At 41.5% G+C, this 19,577-nt stretch overlaps 2 protein-coding genes across 2 annotated transcripts; both read left to right on the top strand.

The window, feature by feature from the left end:
- Positions 1-468: 468 nt before the first annotated feature.
- adora2aa (adenosine A2a receptor a) lies at positions 469-3,978 on the top strand. Its single transcript, XM_080004033.1, has 2 exons — positions 469-1,272; positions 2,306-3,978. Exons 1-2 carry the CDS (start codon positions 935-937, stop codon positions 3,252-3,254), a joined length of 1,287 nt encoding a protein of 428 aa, XP_079860159.1. The 5' UTR covers positions 469-934; the 3' UTR covers positions 3,255-3,978.
- A 10,413-nt stretch (positions 3,979-14,391) lies between these two features.
- upb1 (ureidopropionase, beta) lies at positions 14,392-18,674 on the top strand. Its single transcript, XM_080003226.1, has 10 exons — positions 14,392-14,586; positions 16,169-16,340; positions 16,434-16,521; positions 16,618-16,712; positions 17,406-17,564; positions 17,692-17,861; positions 17,952-18,033; positions 18,137-18,179; positions 18,273-18,427; positions 18,546-18,674. The coding sequence occupies exons 1-10, from the start codon at positions 14,480-14,482 to the stop codon at positions 18,627-18,629; spliced, it is 1,155 nt and encodes a 384-aa protein (XP_079859352.1). The 5' UTR covers positions 14,392-14,479; the 3' UTR covers positions 18,630-18,674.
- The last annotated feature ends 903 nt before the right edge of the window (positions 18,675-19,577 follow it).

Below are 19,577 nucleotides of genomic sequence, written 5' to 3'. Positions count from 1 at the left end.
TGAATTTCCTCCCACCTCCCAAGACAGTCATGTTCGACTAGGTAGAGATCCCAGACTGGCCAGAGGTATGACTGTCGACAGCATTGTAGCTGGTGTCCCATGCGGGGATATTGAATCCCAACAATTCATTTGCCAGCGGATTGAGAGCACGATTTAAACATTTTAATCAGTTCAGTGGTCACCCAGTGCCTTGAGAAAGCCCAGACACTCTGTACAAGCACCATTCCACATGTTTCCACACATCTCTGTTTATATATGCAATGGCGCTGTGATATTGCACATAACCACAGGAAACCACAACACGGGTGTTTCGTGTAAGCATATACCAAAAAGTCTAAAAAGATATCACCAGGGGACCAAAAGCGTCTTCCACTTGTAGTAAAAATGTGTCCTGTGTCTGACTCCTCCCCCCTGCAAACACTATAACTCACCGTCTGCTCTGCACCACAGGAAATCTGATGCAAATGATTAAAGAAATGCAACTTCATTTCCTCTTTTGCTGAGGTGTTTCTGCTTTCTTTCTTTCTTTCTTTCCTTCTATCTTTCTTTCTCCCTTCCATTATTTCCTTTACTCCTAAGCATCTTAATCTCCGGCAGCACAATGACACCGGTGTGATGCGGATTCCTGGCACCGTCTCAACTCATCCAGAAGTTCGTGGGAAAAATAATTCACCAAAGAGCTGAAGGGGAAGGACCAGCTGAGAGAGAGCAGAGGACCAACGCAGTAAAATGAACGAGGGCAACGAGTCTGACCCAATATAATCCAGACTACCGGCTGCACCGAGTGAGCTGTGAAATCTGCTGTGTTTTGGATATCCAGCAGACGTTTTCTCCGGGGGTCTCGGGGCTGAGGTCAGTGCTGTCAGGCTGCAGCTATGATCGTTGAGGAGGGGGTTTCTCTCTCCTCACCAGTGACCCCGCCGCCTGTCTCACCATGCCCGACAGCCCGGCCGCCTCGGCATTCTACATCGTGCTGGAGCTCCTGATCGCCGCCTTCTCCGTGCTGGGCAACGTGCTGGTCTGCTGGGCCGTCTGCCTCAACAGCAACCTGCAGAGCATCACCAACTTTTTTGTGGTGTCGCTGGCCATGGCCGACATCGCCGTGGGCGTGCTGGCCATCCCCTTCTCCATCCTCATCAGCACCGGCTTCTGCTCCAACTTCTACGGCTGCCTCTTCATCGCCTGCTTCGTCCTCGTGCTCACCCAGAGCTCCATCTTCAGCCTGCTGGCCATCGCCATTGACCGCTACATCGCCATCAAGATCCCCCTCAGGTCAGCTGCAAATGTAGTGGCTGTGTAACACTCGAGTGGTTTAGAGGACTCGAGACTAGAACTAAACTGTGACACTTTAGCCTACGTAAGTTATTGTGAGTTAAAAGTACAATAAATTGCTTTTTAGTTTTGCCGTTGGTCCTTTATGAGTCGTTTTTGATAAATGATGCATCCATGTCTTATTAATGACAAACTGTACATCATTATGGCTATAATTATTTATTGTTAATACCAAGGTGCTTTAATGTATGAAATTGCTAAATCCTTCAAAATCATCCTCCTACATTAGTAGCCTGAAGTTATATCGGCCCATTAAGTCTTGGCTGGATAAATATATCCAAATATAATCTGCCCCACAAGACTGAGCTTCCCAAGGGCCGTAAAATGAATTTTCTTCCTACTAATTGCTTATACAGGATTTGACCCCCCTCAAAGGCACTCAAACTATACCATCAAAACAATCATGTTCAGTATGTTTATCTTGGGTTCCCCAATAGTCTGAGCATTAAGCACGGTTTACCCAATGAAGAGGTGATAGAGTATCTGCTATCACTGTATGTAGGTAGAGGGTAGCTCATGAACTCAAGGTATAAACTACAGATGTTTGTAACGCAGGCCCACCCCTCGCTCCCCTCCCCTCCACCCCCATCACACACAGGAAACTGAAGGGTGTTCAGAAATGGTTTGAACGTCTGTCTGCATCCCTTCAGTGGGGGCTTGTTTTTGCAGCATTAACCTCTGCACTTTAACATCTGAAGAATGCGATAGAGACGGACCAAATATCTCAGCTGCACTCCCACACTGCTGGACAGACACGCTCAAAATAGGCTCTCTTCCTTGAGCAGTGTTGATAATTTAGGGTTTGTTTATTAAATTGTGTTTACACCAAGTGATCACCTAAAACCATTGCTGCACGGGCAAAGAGAAGTGTACAATTTGCACATTTTTGACCATCTAAGAAACTGCTTCCCTCTGGCAGTGATGGTACCAATCTTTGTAATGTTGATTTTTTTTTTTTTTTGTCTTTTTTAAGGTATAATAGCTTGGTGACGGGCCAGCGGGCCAGGGGTATCATTGCAATCTGCTGGGTGTTGTCCATCATCATAGGCCTGACGCCCATGATGGGCTGGCACAAGTTCTCTGAGAGCACCAATAGCACCTGCCCACCGGGTCTGATGAAGTGTCTGTTTGAGGAGGTGGTGGTCATGGAGTACATGGTCTACTTCAACTTCTTTGCCTGCGTACTGATTCCCTTGCTGCTGATGCTAGGCATCTACCTGTGTATCTTCATGGCGGCCCGCCATCAGCTGAAGCTGATTGAACTGAAGGCCGTCCACGGCGAGAAGACTCGCTCCACGCTGCAGAAGGAGGTTCAAGCGGCCAAGTCACTGGCCATCATCGTGGGGCTATTTGCCATCTGCTGGCTGCCCTTACACATCATCAACTGCTTCACCCTCTACTGTCCGCACTGCGCTCGTCCTCCACTCTGGATCTTCTACGTGGCCATTATCCTCTCGCACGCCAACTCCGTGGTCAACCCCTTCATATATGCTTACCGCATCCGGGAGTTCCGCCTTACCTTCCGAAGGATCATCCGGCAGCAGATCCTGAGCCGCCGAGACCTGCTAGGGAGCGGCAGTAGAACCCATACGTCCGCCCACAACAGCATCAGACTGAGCGCCAACGGCTTGAGTGTCGACCTCTCCAGTGAGAGGAACAGCGGCAGCATCAGCAGCTGCGAGAGCGCCCCCTGCTGCCCGAGGCACGTCAGCCCCATGAGGGCTGGCCTAAATGCTGCTGTGGCCCACCCCTCCCTCGCCGTTATCGTCCCCCGGAGTCCACCGCAGGGCCCGGCACGGAAACACATCCCCGCTGACCAGCTCCGGCCGCATGCCGATCAGCAGCCTGCCCGTCTGGGGTCAGAGGTCACAGAGCCGGAGGGCGGGCAGATGGGCACTCTGCCCGTGTCACACGGCTGCTAGACAAGCAGAACGGGAAGTCCTGCTTCGCTGGGCATATCACAGTCTCCTGATGATAACAAGTGAGGCACCATTACCCTAAGGTGGATCCGTAAATGGAGGATAAAGCATGTCAGCTACTGAAGTGCACAGGACAGCGTCCATATTGAAGTTCAAATTGTCTGAGATTTTCCAAAAGGCTGAAGTAACTCAAAACAGTATTAAAAATAGATGTTTTCAATAAGTAAATATCTAACTCAAGTACAATCATTCAAACAAGAAAGATTACATGACATGATTTGTTTACTTTGAAAGAATTATATGTGTCAATATTCCTTAATTTTCAAAGCTATAAAGAGAAAAAATCGGAATGAACCTGAAGAACCTATATTTTTGATCTGTGATAATGTGACTTGGACATTTGCTTGTTGACCGCACAATGGCAAATTATAGCGACACATCCAAAATAATATAATAGTCTTCAACCTTTTATATTATTATTTTTTTATTGAAAAACAACATTATCAATCATATGCAGCTATGAAATGAATGGTGTTCTCACAATGTGGAGGTGGCACTTTGTCTTGTCTAAAAATAAACCTTGCATTTTCGTTGCAGTGTTTCTGCTTCTCCGTTTGGCAAAATATACTCAAGCAACTACAACTGTAGCACAATGTTCTAAACATCATAAAAGCTGAGTATAAGAAAAGGCTGTTGTGAGTTCCAGAAATGGTGGGAGGTTCATTAAAAGCTTGAATCAAAGATCTAGTGGTAATCTTGGGAGAGGGAGTTAAGTTATAAGCGGTCGAACCATTTTTGGAACTCGTTATTTTCCCAGCTTTTTAATCAAAATCCCACAAGAGTCCAGGTTACAGGGGCCCGGGGCCCGGGGCCTACTGCTTTTTGATAACTTTCCCAGGGGTCTGAAAAGCCTTTTTTTTTTTTTTTTTTTTAAATATACACCAGAGAGAACCTCCTAGCCAACTTTCCTTATTTACTCGATGCTTAAAAGTGGAGGTGTTGTTTGTCTTGAATTGTACCTCCACAGTAAACTCGACTCCATGGACAAGAACGAGAAGCAGTCCCTTTTTACACTGAAGAGGCTCGCTGCGTTTTCCTGCGAAGGGGGAGCAGGATGATCGCCAAAGCTGATGTTAAACTTTGGAATGGTGTTTAGATTGCCAGTGTGAACCAGACCAGCATTTTGGTCTCCTGCTGCACTGGTGCACAGCTCTCCACATTTGACACATGCAAAGTATTCCCCTGTACTGTGCACTGTAGAGCTGCGGTGCTTAACATGCGGCGATGATTAATGATTAATAGTTAAACTTCACCATCATTCCATTTACAAGATGTTAGCACCGTTAGAGAACATAGAATAATGACTGTTTTGATCCTAGCTTCACTGTTATCTCCATAACTATAGTATAAACAGGTATGTTTGGACTAAATTGTACAAAAATTGAGGGTCCTTGATATGAAAAAGGTTGAGAATTCATGTAGAATTCACGTCACTATACTGAGTCTGGCAAACAGCACAGGTTTAAAAAAACCCTTCTGTTGCACTGTGTCCTTGAGGCACAGCCATTACTTATTTTACTGTAGTTTATAGAAGAGATGTATTTGTAAATAAAACTTTATTGAATAGCAACATAGCTCATGGCATATACAAAGATCTCCACGCAACATCACAATGCATACCACTCCACGATAACAAATATAAACACCTTGGGGAAAAGATATATATTTATATAATTATAAAAAATTCTTACTTCAAGTGGCTATATTTTTGATAAATATGTAATAATTTGGACTTATTTTTGTTTTTAATAAGTTTTAAGACGATCAGGACATTTATTTGTACTTCAAAATCTCAAAAGCAATGCCGTCCCCAACTGATCAGGCCCGAATGACATTTCAAGGTCCAAGTGTTTTATTGGTAAGATGCACAGTAAACCAGGATCATTCCGAGCATTGAAATTCTTGGGACATGGTAAGCAACAACTGCGTAGTAGGCCTAGGATATAAAACAATAAAAATAAGTTGGGGTTTTTTTATGAATACAAATCAAATATTAAAAAATAATTCCCAACCGCAATTCACAAATAAATACAATACAATACAATACAATAAATGCAAATACAAAAAGATTAATAAATACTACATAAAAAGTGAAGAAAAAAAACCAAGATCCACTCCTGGAGCGTATCCTGCAGTGGATCCTACAGTGGATCCGGGAGTGGATCCGGGAGTGGATCCGGGAGTGGATCCCCGGAGTGGATTATGGAGTGGAGTGGACTGTCACAGTGGGGTTGGAGTGGATCCTGAAGTGGATTAGGGATTGGACTGGAGTCTCACTTTGGGGTTGGAGTGGATCTTGGAGTGGATCCTGGATTCAAGAGGTTTTTGAGGTTTATTCGTCACATACATATACATACTTTCATACATATATGCAGTGAAATGTAATAATATGCAGTGAAATGTAGTGGACTCATCTCTCACTGTGGGGTTGGAGTGTATCCTGGAATGGATCATGGATTGGACTGGACTCTCACTGTGGAGGATCTTGGGACATACCAAAAAGTGTCAAGTTTGCGCCTGGTTACGCTTTTATTTATTTATTTATTTATTTTTATTTTAGGGGTGATGCCAGCACGTTTCCTTACGTTGGTAATACATAATTTAGTTTATAACTTTGTCCACCACAGTGAGTCCACTCCACCCCCCCCCCACCCCCACCCGTGCATCCACTCCAACCCCTCCTTGTGTGTCACAAAACAAACGGATCCACACCTGAATCAACAAATGTAATACATATGGAAATATTGTATTAAATATGTTTTATCACCTATAAATTAAGCTTAGTTTATCTGCAAAATGGTTTACACAACAAGCATTGTTTGTGGGTGGAGAAATATATTTAGTATAGTTTCAGGGGGGTTTTTTCATTGAAAAATTGTAATACAGATTTTTTTGTATAGTATTGATTCAACTTTTTCCATTTGTATTTATTATATTATACATATTTCAGAATTTTGACATACAATTCCTTCCATGATCCTTTTGTCAACGGAGGCTTCAAAAGCTACACATCGGAATATTGCATTAAAAGATGTTCATTATAGTGCTGTTTGGAGGTCAGTAAATGTACTTAGATGTATATCTGTTTACTTTGCATTGAAAGTATGACGACTCTGTGATGCAGAGCTTTGAAAATTGACTGAACTTGGACTTTGATGTTTTCACTGGAATGGAATTATAGGTTTGTCTCCCTTCATTTCAGACAAAGCAAAGAGTTAGTGAAAGATATAAGCAGATAAGAGGATAACATCTTTCTCTAGAAGACTACAGTATACTCACCCACTGCCAAATATCGGTGTAAATAAATTGCACTTTACATAGGCCTAGATTTAATAGTACAAACCACACCAATTCAGTTTAATGTTGCGTTCAAATTATTATTGATTGTACAGCGCATATTTTTGTTTCTGGATAGACAAGAAAGAGGAAATCTTCAATATCAACTGCAAGATGATAAACTTCATCCATAATTTAAAGAGGACGTGCGGCGTGGACATGAAAGGTAGGCTTTTCTATCAAGAATAATAAAGAACTAAGCAATGTGGAGGAGGGCTCTATTATTATTATTATTATTATTATTATTATTATTATTATTCACATCATTATTCACATTATTCGCTGTCCCGCCCCGCACCCTATTGTTTATCTTAATAAAAAACTGACATCAGTAGTCTATGGATGTTATGGATGCGCCGCACTCACAGACAAGATGAATAAACTGTGTATTTGGGGCAGTTCCGAGATGCCGTCTAAGTTTATTTCACATTGGTCTATTATTGCGTAATAAGTTCATTAAAAACTATTTTTTATCATCAACAATCGGGACCTCACCAAGATGGCGACACGTGCAGCTGTAGCTTGACGTCAGAACGGTATGGATGTCGTAGATCCGACGAACCCACGGACGAAATCAATAAGATATGTATTCGGAGCAGTTCCGATATCGCGTCGTTTTAGTTTCATCCGGATCGGCGGTTCAGTATTGCAGAAGAAGTTTGTGATCAAAAGTCGCGTCCTCACCAAGCTGGCGCCACGCACAGACGTACGCTGCAACGGGAAGTCCATGCGCGCATGTGCAAGTTGATGGGGTACACATCACGTGACAGCATGTGAACAAAGTCCTATTTTGATTCAAACATTTTTGTACATTTGAGTTTTATTTATAGGTTTCTAAAATACATTATTACGGTGATTGTATCTGTTTTCTGTTGATTTACAAAGTGCAATAAACGAATTGTGTTCCACCGAGTGATAGGACACGCTGCAGCTACGACACAGTTGAGGTGTCGTTAGAACCGAGACGTCGCACACGTCTCGTGGTTTAGGTTTCACCCATATCCACATGCGGAGCAGAAATGAGTGAAAATTTGTGTTTTAGATGTAATGCTTGCATCAAGAGGAATGACAGCACGAACTGATCCTATGTTCCACAGGAACTCTAACATTTGTGAATGGTGTTAATAATGGACCCTGTGTATTACTGCTTGCAGCTATATTTATTATTATCATTGCTTGCTATTAAAGTTGCTGCTATTGTTCATTTATTAATTTTTTTGTGAGGCCTTTTCCCTAATTGTGCAAGACAAATGTAATTAAACTGAATGTGTTTTATACTAAAACCAAATTTGTATAAATAACATATTTACTTGTCTTGGATTTGTTTGTATACTTATAAAATGTTTAAATAGAGATGGGTTTCTTGTAAAAAGTCAGCCTGTGCTTCCTACAGACTGTGTGGACTTGATAGACATGAGTGGCATGGTGATGCACCTCGTGGAGAAGGAGCACAGCATGGAAGAGGCCAGCGTCCTATTGGAGGAGAGGACGAGGTACGTTCTCCTGCGGCTTTCTGGTGAGCCTCCAATCGTGTGTTTACACACACACACACGTACACACAAGCACACACGCAATTGTACTGGTATCAAAGTGAGTAAATACACTTGGTAAGTGAGGACCCACTTTCTGGTGCACATCTAGTCAATTCGGAGATGACGCTAGTATAGTGGAGCAAAACACACGCACGCACACACGCACACACACACACACACACACACACAGAATAGTATTGGTTATTGTTGCTTGTCTTGGTGCTGCCTCTTTACATTTCCAACTCCAAAAAATTGAAGAAATATGCATCTGCATGATTGAGGAATAATCTTAATTTTTAAAACACTGTTCCTGAGGGCTATTTAAACTTAACGACACAAGCGGAACATTCAGTGACTTAGGTGCAGGGTGATTGGTCGAGACGTAAGTCAGCGGTGATTGATTGAACACATGAAAAATTAGATACTTCATTTAAAGTAGACATGTCTTTATTTATACACAATTTATTTCAAAAACATTAAATGTATGTTAAAAAAAAAACATCGTTCACGTATAGTTTCATGTATATTTCTAATTTATTATTTTATCAATGTGGTGTTTCACTGTATCCGATTTTAATTAAATTAAATAAAAGAGTATAAAAATGAAAATAAATGTGAGATTATGTTTTATTTCCTCATGGTGACCAAATATATTTTTTCTACTTTTTACATTTCTAGATGTTATGGATCAGCTCCATAATATTGAATAGTTTTTCCCCCTCAGGTGCGGATGATACTGAGGAACGGACATACGAGTCTCTTCTGGATGACCTGAGCACCAGCCATCCTGATCTAGCAGGTAGGTAAATGAATGATCTCTTCTAAGGGAATTACTTTGGCCCCCTGCTGGGAAACCCAGTCATTACCAGATTAACTACAGGGATCAAAACAACGGAAACCTGAACCAACGACTAATAACCATACACAACAAAGGAAAACATGGAAATACCTAGCCCATACTTTGGGTTGTAACGCACATTTTCCCCCTGTTTCAGATATTCTGCAAAAGATGGCACACCCCGAGGAGGAGCCAGACAAAAAGCCTATGAGGGCCTGGACACAGATCTAGGACAGCGTGGTCCACTGGATGGAAAATGAGAGATAAACAACATCAAACAAGATCTTAATAAATGTGTACAATATGTTATGGAGACTGCATGTGTTGTTTGGCCAATCAAATGAGTTGCTCACATACACACTAATTATGTATTTATTTATTATTATTAGGGGTCCAGCCCTCATCCTAAACCTAATCTTCTTGGCATTTTTCAGGCAATAAGTATCTGAAACATGGCAATCACAGTACGCACAGACATGGTTGACATGGCTCCGTTGGAACTGGGAGGTCAGACGTATGTCTAGTTCAAGTTTGATCCATATCGATATACATTTGGAGCAGAAATAAGTGATCCGAAGTTATATAAGTCAGAGCTTCGTCTCTCGGAAGTCATTCATATCCATCAACTTGAGCCATGTGGCCTGCATAGCGCTTGGGCAACCCTAGCCGATGCTGCGTTTAATTGAAACTCGGAAAACTGTAACTCGTGCTGCATTTCACAAAACTCTGGAGACTATAATCTGTCACAGAAGGCTTTTTTGCACCGCAGGAAGTTCTAAGAACCTCTTTTGTGTCTGCACTGCATGATCCAGGAACGGTCGTAATTGTTAAAACACCGTTCTTGAGGGACATCAGTGACGTAAGTGCACAGTGATTGGTCCAGACGCAAGTCCACGGTGATTGGTCAAACACATGAGCCAATGAAGCATCGGTAACGGACATACTTAAAAACATGTTTAAAACGTTAACAATAACGGACAAAAACAAGAGGCTTCATTTATTGCAAACATGTCTTTATTTTTACACAATTTATTTCCAAAACATTAAATCTACGTTAAAACCTCAATATGGACACGGCGGACTCAGAGCGACCCTCGATCACAACAGCTTTTCCTCAGTGCGACAATCTTTGAAACCTGTAATATGTACCTACATTTAAAAATGTAATCCAAGGAAAGAAGTCACCACTAAAATTCCGTAGGCTCGACTACCTTCGTAAACCTCCGTAAATACGTCAACCTGCGTAAATTAGTCATCATTGACGTGCACAACACCAAGCGTCACTTGTCGTCACTGAGACTATATGTTCTTCCATAGACAACAAGGTGAGTTATAACAATGACAAGGTGTGGTTTAAAGTGAAAGACAAACATTGTTTTTAAGAAACTTCATGTATATACAGTTTCCTACAGCTAAACATAGCAGACTTAAATGAAAAGGCAGAACGTGTTAAATATTGACAAATTCTTCCATAATAATTCTTATGTCAACTGAATGTTAAAGTTCTGTAAATGTTCCATATAGACAAGCAATCTATTTAACTGAATTTTCCTTTTTTGTTTACAGAAAAAGATTGTTGACAGAAATAATACAATGAAGTACAAATTAAAATGAACATGTATTTATTATATTTGTGAAATAACATGTATTTATTATTATTGTTATGTAAAGTAATTACAGAGTTTGTGTTTGTAGTTGTTCCAGATGCTGAAAAATAGCCGAAATTCTAAGATAATAAAGAAGCAATTGTCCAAAAATCCAGCCCTCAAGCTCAGTCACAATATTCTAAAGGAAAGCACTCAAGAAAAATACTGTGACAGAAACTTTAAAGCAAAACTTTTAAAGAAATTGGGGACAAAAAAAACATGGTCCAGGAGCAGCAATGTAGTGAAGGCTGCCCACTGCTCCTGGCTGCCCCCTGGGGGAAGGACAGCTGGGATGGGAGGAATGCAGAGGCTGAATTTCTCGAGCCACCACTCCCTGCATGCGTGTGTTGAGTGCAGTGCATCTGTGAGACAAGTAATAAAATTCTTCTTCTTAATCCGCCATACCGTATCTGTCAGCGTTAATAGGCTCATCTCATCAGGATGATTCACAGTTTGGAGACTCCAGGAACAAGCAGTGTGCTTCTATTTTTGTGGAAAAACAACACTTAACAAATGAAAAGAAAGATTAGGAAAAGCAAGGAATTCACTTTAAAAAGACCTTTATTACAACTTTATACAAGTGGCATGAAGGCCGAGCAATTCTGCAGAAGAGCTGCCCTTTCCAACAATGTCACACACTTATATACCTTTGCACATGCCCATTCCTAACGTTGCCTTTTCAGGAGCCGCCTGAGGAATTTTGTTTTTGTATTGCTCACTACAAAGAGAGCTCCAATTCTCCTCTCCCTTCTTTGGCCATTAGTCTATTTTAATGGTAGCTGACAGCATTTTTAGAGGCCCTAGGTTGTCTCAGTTGTCTCCTCCGCTGTCTTTGCTGCCACAATTGGGTTTCCTTCATGACAGTTTGAACAAAAATAATGGGCGGCATGCAAATCTAAACTTACACCTTATAGGCAGGCTATTCCTACCATACTATCAGTTTAACAGAAGTTCTTAATAACAAGATCCAGAATGTTTTCACATGGACACAAAATGACATTGAAAAGACAACGAACTTCCAGCATTCCTTTTTCACAGCAAAGCACAATGCCTTGCATACAATGACAGTCACCCCATATTTTATGAATTGAAAAAAATGCAGCATGGCGGTGTTGGACTTAATTCAAAAATTGATCAAGAAATACATATTATTTCACCTCCATTTCTTAATATTGAATGCATAATCTTCAAGTACCTTTTATTAGAGCAACAATTTCAGTTCTATATCAACCACCTTCATACAATTTTTATATGTTTCGGAATAACCTGATGTGTTTATTACACTATCTGGAGACATGTACTGGACGTGAAGTCATTATGGGCGATCTCACAAGTACGAAGAACACGATCATTTGTACCGAGTTCAGACAAGTCGCAGATAATGAAACTGACATGAAACTCCCAGAGGAGGAACTGTTAGAAATAGTGGGCATAATAACATCCGCTAATTTGACAATCAAACATGTATGCGCTAAGTGTGGGGGAAGTCAGGAAGATTGCAACACTGACGACGACGACCACACCTGCCAAAACCTACAAAATAAGCAACTTAATGACAAATATATTCGCCATCCAATAAAATTTTGTTACAGGTGACTACTTCCATGTCAGATACACCAACAACAATATGGTGACTGACATTACCAAGTTGGAGAAAATGGTAAAATAGGAAAATGAGCATAAACCATAAACAAATAAACCAAACTTTATTTCCCTTTGTTAAGATGGCTCAGTTTTTGTAATACATATATAACAAATGTCAAGCTGTTGTTATATAGACATTTGCTTTCCAAACATTGTCTTTTGTTGTTAAACAACTCCATATAACACAATGTTTATAAACACTTTACTTTGACAACTTAATATGAAATGTCCATTTTTTTACATTGCTTAAAATTGACATTTTAATAATATACACTTAATTAATTGTGATGTGATCTTCATAAACACTGTGATATTTTGGTTAATTATTTTGTCCAGATGTTTTGGACAACTATTTAATAAAAAAATGATCTGACAAGTCTTGTTATTTTTTGTCCCAATTTCCAAATAGACTCTATTTTACGAATTATAAACAGAATTAGGGGTGCTATAAGTTACAAATAACTGACCTTTTGTCGTAAAAATCACAGATTATGTCACATTACACAAGATAAAAAACGACTATTATAGCCGGACAAATACAATATTGTCCTGTACGACAAGTAAGACGAGAATCAGGCTAAAACGGTGTAGTTTAATCTCTCGTTTTATACCTACCTAAGGAAAAATCTTCAAAATGTAATTCCTAACTAACACGACTTAAATGGCCCCGTGGTTGTTGTCTGCATCCATTGCTCTTCTTTTTCTTTTCTTTTTTATTAATCCTCTTTGCATTTTTAGGCCTAAAAGTATCCCAAACACAACAACCACAGAATTTATGGACATGGTTGAGGTCTTGTTGGAACCCAAATGTTTCCTAACGTCTTGTCGTCCAAGTTTGATTCACACAGATCTACATTTGTAGCAGGAATATTGATAAACCTTTACAAACTCACCAAAGAACGTGTGTGTGTGTGTGTGTGTGTGTGTGAATCGTCTTACCTGCTTGACGATGGCAGGGCTTTTCATTTGATATTGTATCTCTTTAACCCTTTTTGTAAATAAACACATTCTGTTCGATACGGTCATGTGTCCCTCCTAATTTTGCGGCATTGGAGCCACTCATAACATACTGATTGAATGAGTTGAAAACAGTCCAAAACATATTTGTGTATGTGTCCTGACACATGGGATTGGCTTGCAGCTTTAGAGCAGAGTCTGAGTCGTGTACATTTTATTTTAGTCCCAAAAGTTCGAAAAGTTGACGAAATGTCTCTGAGGGACTTGAGGTGTTTAATGCGCTAGAACCGTGTTGTTGTGAACGTCCGCACGGAGTGACTTCCTTCCACGGAGACAACGTGAGACAGGCCTCTGTGGACTACAAGGTAGCAGACAGCCACCTTCCCATGTTTAGGATAAAGTCACAACACGCAACAAGTGTATCCTTGTATTAGTAATTGGGCTAATGTCACCAGGACTTACCGCGTCATTGTGTCATCCAATGCTGAGTTCATCAACTTGGAAAATGTTGACGCAATGCTGACGTAAAGAGGAGCGACAGCACGAACTGATGCTGTGTTCCATGGGAACTCAAAAAATTGTAATTGATGTCGATACTGGACCCGATGTATTGCTGCCTATAGCTATATTTATAATAATAATAATAGTAACAATAATATATTATTGTAGCCCACCTTATGGGTTCGCCTGAATGATAAAGGACGGGAATAATCAGATGCAGTCACGGGATGAAGTTCGGCATCAACACCACTTTATTTTCTTCTTTCCTCGCTCTCCCAGGACACGCCACAGCGCAATGGCCGCCCTACGGCACAACCTTAGGGACAAACGTAAGCAACTTGGCGCAAGCAAAATAACAAAGTGACATCAATCTGTCACGTTGTTGTTAGTTTTAATAACGTATACACTTCACACTGTATACAACCCTGTCCTGGCTGATCCATTGTGGCTTTTTCTCCATGGGATAGTTGTTCAAACGTGATCATTCCATGCTTGCATGGTGACACATTAATGGTCAAGGGGTGTGTCGTCGTTTGCACGTGCAGTCCCGACACTTCGAACTGGACTGAACTCGATTAGAACGGAGCCGGAGAGCTGCAGCCCTTGCGCAACCTCTGCAGTAGATACACGGAGATCCGTGTTGTTTTTTGGGGGGGGGACAGAGAGCGATCGATCCACCGCTGACTGCGCCGCACCGCCAATCTGGAGATCGTCATGTCGGCCCGAGCCGAGTTTGAATCGCTGGAAAAAACGCTGGAAACGCACATTCCCACGGAGGAACTCAGAGAAGTGAAACGCATCCTTTTCGGAAATGCAACTAAGTGAGTTACACTTCATTATTATTATTATTATTATTATTATTATTATTATTATTATTATTATTGTTTTGTTGTTTGATATTATTGTTATCTATCTATCTATCTATCTATCTATCTATCTATCTATTTATTTTTTTATTTTGTCTGAGCTATCGAGCTGAAGAAATGCTGGAATTTAGGCCATCTAGATCGACTCACTTTATTTTGTTGGATTATTTTAACCTTTACCTTCAAAGCCAATGCGGTTTTGTTTTTTTTAATCATTATTATTATTCCATTGTCACAAGTAGACCTTGGTTTCTCTTGTGAATGTGTAGCCCTCCACTACTAGAAGAGTATCCATTGAGAGTCCAAAGTTCAAAGTGCAATATCCTACTCATTCTTTAACAAACACGGCAAAACGATTTCCACTTTGTTTTGCACAAGCACATTCATATTGGAGGGCCTTTCATTTTCTTTTTCAATTAAAGTTGATAGATTACAGAAATTTTCGTTTTAAAATACCAAACCAAAACCGTGGGAATATTTTCAATAATTTTTGGGTTAATAATAAAAACAGCAACCGTTCTAGGTTTTATTTTATGGTGCTTATATGGAAAAGAGTGCAAAAAGTACTCATATGAAACTTTCAATTTATGAGTTCATATGAGTAATAAGTCACTGATGTCTTATTATGTGAAGTCTGACTATATAGGAAGGTTTTGGTGTTTTACTTCCCACATAGTTTCAATGAAAATATGTAAATTCATGATAATATTAATAATTATTATTATCATCATCAACAATAATAATAATAATAATAATAATAATAATAATAATAATAATAATAATAAATATAGCTCAAGGCAGCAATACACAGGGTCCAGTCTAGTCACGTTAGGTATGTATTACAGGTTTCAGTAATCGGAGGTTCCCAAATCTGCACACTGTTATGCAGGATGTTTGGAGCGGACCTGGGGACTCTCTCTGACTGGGCCGGACCAGATGTCACTGAAAATCTCGGATTCTTTCTTTAGTCGCTCTCCTTTTGCGGGATGGGGGCTGCCCCACCTCGGGTTGGGAGGAGGACGAGTTGAAGTTCAAATTGGCATTTGAGGAAGACCCTCCTAATCCCCGCTGCCCGCCGCCCGGCCGGAAAGGGCCGCGACCGGGGAGAGAGTGGAGGAAGCGCCGACGCTCCTGCAATACGATTGGCTTTTCGTGCCACATGTTTCGTGTTCGTTTTCCTGGTTTCCTTTAAATGCAGCACTGGCTCAAGCTGTCTGTGTGAGACGAAGCTTGGACTTACAGCTTCAGATGATGATCTCGCAAAGCGGCCCGCTCCTGAAACTAATGAAATTATGACAGTTTTTCACAAATTTCTGCTCCAAATGTAGATCGATATTGATCAAACTCGAAGACGTTGGAAGCGTCCCGGTTCTATCGAGACCCCAACTATGTCTGTGTGCACTGCCGTTGTCGTGTTTCAGATTCTTTTAGCCCGAAAAATGCAGAGATTAAAGATAAAAAAAAGTGCAAAGCATTAACAATTGCAGGTAAAAGCGTGAACGAAACAAATAACATTCTCTCTGATTTGGTGTATCAGGAGGATGGACCTTCCAACGTGTGCTGTGGATGCTGCCACAGAACGAGACTTTGAGCTAAAGGGACACCGGTTTGAAGCTTCCCCCGAGCAGCTCCGGGAACCCAGGAAGATCCGGGTGGGACTCATTCAGAACCGCATTGTTCTGCCAACGGATGCCCCCATTCTTGACCAGGTCAGAGGTCAGAGGGGCAAAAAAAAACTTTCAGCGTCTGCGCTCTGATGTGTTTTCCAGTAGAGTAATGCCTCAGTTTGGGCCCCTCCGCAGATCACTGCCCTTCACAACCGGATTGGTGAGATGGTAGAGGTAGCAGCCATGTGTGATGTCAACATCGTCTGCTTTCAGGAGACCTGGAGTTAGTTTACTTAATTAGTATCCTAATCGGAAATGAAAGAATTGTTACCTGAAAGGCTAGTCGTTGGAGATTGACCTGCTTTTTGGCCCCCTGCAGCCATGCCGTTTGCCTTCTGCACCCGGGAAAAAGAACCGTGGACAGAGTTTGCAGAGTCTGCAGAGGACGGAAACACCACACGCTTCTGCCAAAAGGTAAGATCCGTCCTTTGCATCACCCACACAACTCAAAAGCGATGCTTGGATAAAATAATAAGAGTGCTGTGTGTATTTTTACAGCGCAAATAGTACAAGTAAATAAACGGTACTAATAAAGTACAAATAAACAGACAAATTTCCTCTAGAAAAGGGGAAACTACCACATTGACATTAAAACCTAAATAATAGTATAGTATAATAATAGTATAATAATAATAACATACACTACATTTCCACGTGTAAACACTAAAGATTCTATAAATAAGACTGATTTATATCGAATGTATTGACGAAAAGTTTACAGGTTACACAAAAATAAAGCGCCAATAAAAACAGCTTTGCTTCAACCAGTGAAGTGATGTGTGATAGATGCCACAGTGGGACAGTGGATGGCGCTGTTGCTCGAGTATCATGCAGATTAGGTGCGTTTGTGTGTGTGTGTGTGTGTGTGTGTGTGTTTTACCCTGCTATGATCTGGAATCCAATTTAAATGGTCTCCCTGTCCCATGTCAGTCAGGGACAGAGAGGGACTGACATGGGACAGGGAGACCATTTAAATTGGATCAGCTTCAGGCTCCCGTAAGCCACCATAGGAACAGGTTGTTAAAGACGACGGATGAACAAATGAATGGATGGATGATCGAGTACATGATTTGAAACACAAACTGACTCGAAACTCCCTGTCGTTAGCTTGCCAGAAAATACAACATGGTGGTTGTGTCGCCGATTCTGGAGAGGGAGCCGCTGCACAGCACCATGTGGAACACTGCGGTGGTGATCTCCAACTCAGGCAGCGTACTGGGCAAGACCAGGAAGAACCACATTCCCAGGGTCGGAGACTTCAATGAGGTTGGCTGTGGTCTCTTGTCTTTAAAACCCATTTTCAGAATTCAATGTGTCTAGAGCTATACAAGGACTGCGCTCGACCTTGATCATCACAATTCTACCCCTTTTTAACCCCTTCAATCTTACCTAGTCAACCTATTACATGGAGGGAAACAGCGGACACAAGGTGTTCCAGACGCAGTTCGGTAAGATAGCTGTGAACATATGTTACGGTCGCCATCACCCCCTCAACTGGTTCATGTACAGCATGAACGGCGCCGAGATCATCTTCAACCCATCTGCTACGGTGGGGGCCCTCAGGTAGGTAAGGGCAATCCACGCACCTGAAAATGCCAGAATTTTGGTGTCGTCCTAGCGTTGTCAATGATCATTTCTTTATCCTTGTACAAGTGAGCCCATGTGGTCAATTGAAGCCAGGAATGCAGCAATCGCACATCACTGTTTTACCTGCGCCATCAACCGCGTGGGGACGGTGAGGCTCTTGGCATGTAGTGCGTCTGCTTGCGAGTATTCTTCCCTTCCACTAATCATCTGCACTTTACTTTCAACCATTTGTTTTGTTCTTTTCCCTGCAGGAGCACTTTCAAAACGAATTCACGTCCGGCGATGGGAAGCAAGGTGAGCGAGATGTCCTCTTAAGTAAAAGGATGCCATGAAATACACAGCCAGCATCCAGCGGACAGTCACCGGGGCTGCTCTCCTTTCCTGTAGCTCACCACGACTTTGGACACTTCTACGGGTCGAGCTACGTGGCCGCCCCCGACGGCAGCCGCTCGCCAGGCCTCTCCAGGACCCGCGACGGGCTGCTGGTGGTGGAACTGGACCTCAACATGAACAGACAGATCAGCGATAAATGGAGCTTTAAGGTACAATCACCTCATGTAGCAAAGAGAGGTCTAGACGTAAGAGATATACAGTATAATCGCACAAAAAATGTATCATGGACACCTATGGTTTTCTTGCTCTCTGTGCCTGTATCTGCAGATGACGGGGAGGTATGCGGAGTACGCTGAGGAACTCAGCAAGGCTGTAAGAGAAGACTTCAAACCCAACATAGTCTGGGAGTGAGTCGGGGGATAAGGGTTTTAGTTTTGTCATTTTCTTCGAATTTCTCCATTTCTGAAACTCCTATTGGTTCCATCGGATCACTATGGCGGCGACTATTTAAGTCATTGTAGATCGAGTCATTCTTGGATGAATTCACATGTTACACAGTGACAAAATGAAAGTGTTTAGTGAGATGGATCAAAATTTGTTCAAAATGTGTTCAAAATTCTTTATTGATTACAGCACATAAATGTGATCATATGCATCATAAAAAATAAAGGTCTCCTGCTCATATGCACCATTTTGTTCACACTTAAAATGAACGAAACCACAGGAAGTCACTTTTCGTAGCCGTTTTGAAAAGCAATTTAATTGTAAAATTATAATTTAAATACATAATTATGTTTATATGAAAGCATAGCTTAACAACTTCATCAACAACACAAATAAAAAAATAAAATCAACTGACGTTGAGGAAATTCATTTCATCTCATCAGGTTGTGTCCGCACCAATTTCTGTCGCAAGATTTGACTCGTCAAAATACTGGGCCTGTTTGAAATCCACTCCTCGCTTCCGAAACGGAGATCAACCCCCGTTTAGGAAGCTGCATGTCTGTCCAAAGCAGCAGGCGATGGTGGCGTCCCGTTTTGCTTTGCATCTGATGGATTCTGGATTCCGCCAGCCCGCTGCAGCGTAGTGCGTTGGATGATCGCGCGACAGGGTTTCATCGTTTGACACATACGTCACGCTTCAAGGACAAGGATTACCTGAGACTCTCAAAACACAATTATTCCCTCTTATCCCTGTTGATAGAGCAACCGTGTAGCAACCGAGAACATAGCCGCAGCATGTTAATCAGTAATGTTCTATAGAAAAAAAGGCAAGAGGAGAGTTTAAGATTTCAGGGTTGAACAGAAAACTCTTGGTAGAAATGATCTGCTAAACGACGCCATAAGCCCTTATTAATA

Source organism: Zeus faber, assembly GCF_960531495.2.
Source record: "Zeus faber genome assembly, chromosome: 7".
In the NCBI taxonomy this organism is placed as follows: Eukaryota; Metazoa; Chordata; class Actinopteri; order Zeiformes; family Zeidae; genus Zeus; species Zeus faber.
This window is presented reverse-complemented; position numbering and strand designations above follow the sequence as displayed.

Bases quoted from the DNA above. Each gene is read 5' to 3' on its own strand.
- adora2aa (XM_080004033.1), top strand. From the start codon at position 935: ATGCCCGACAGCCCGGCCGCCTCGGCATTCTACATCGTGCTGGAGCTC. The intron at 1,273-2,305 runs GTCAGCTGCAAA...GTCTTTTTTAAG, and splicing joins GCCATCAAGATCCCCCTCAG to GTATAATAGCTTGGTGACGG.
- upb1 (XM_080003226.1), top strand. From the start codon at position 14,480: ATGTCGGCCCGAGCCGAGTTTGAATCGCTGGAAAAAACGCTGGAAACG. The intron at 17,565-17,691 runs GTTGGCTGTGGT...AATCTTACCTAG, and splicing joins GGGTCGGAGACTTCAATGAG to TCAACCTATTACATGGAGGG. The intron at 18,034-18,136 runs GTGAGGCTCTTG...TTTTCCCTGCAG, and splicing joins CCATCAACCGCGTGGGGACG to GAGCACTTTCAAAACGAATT.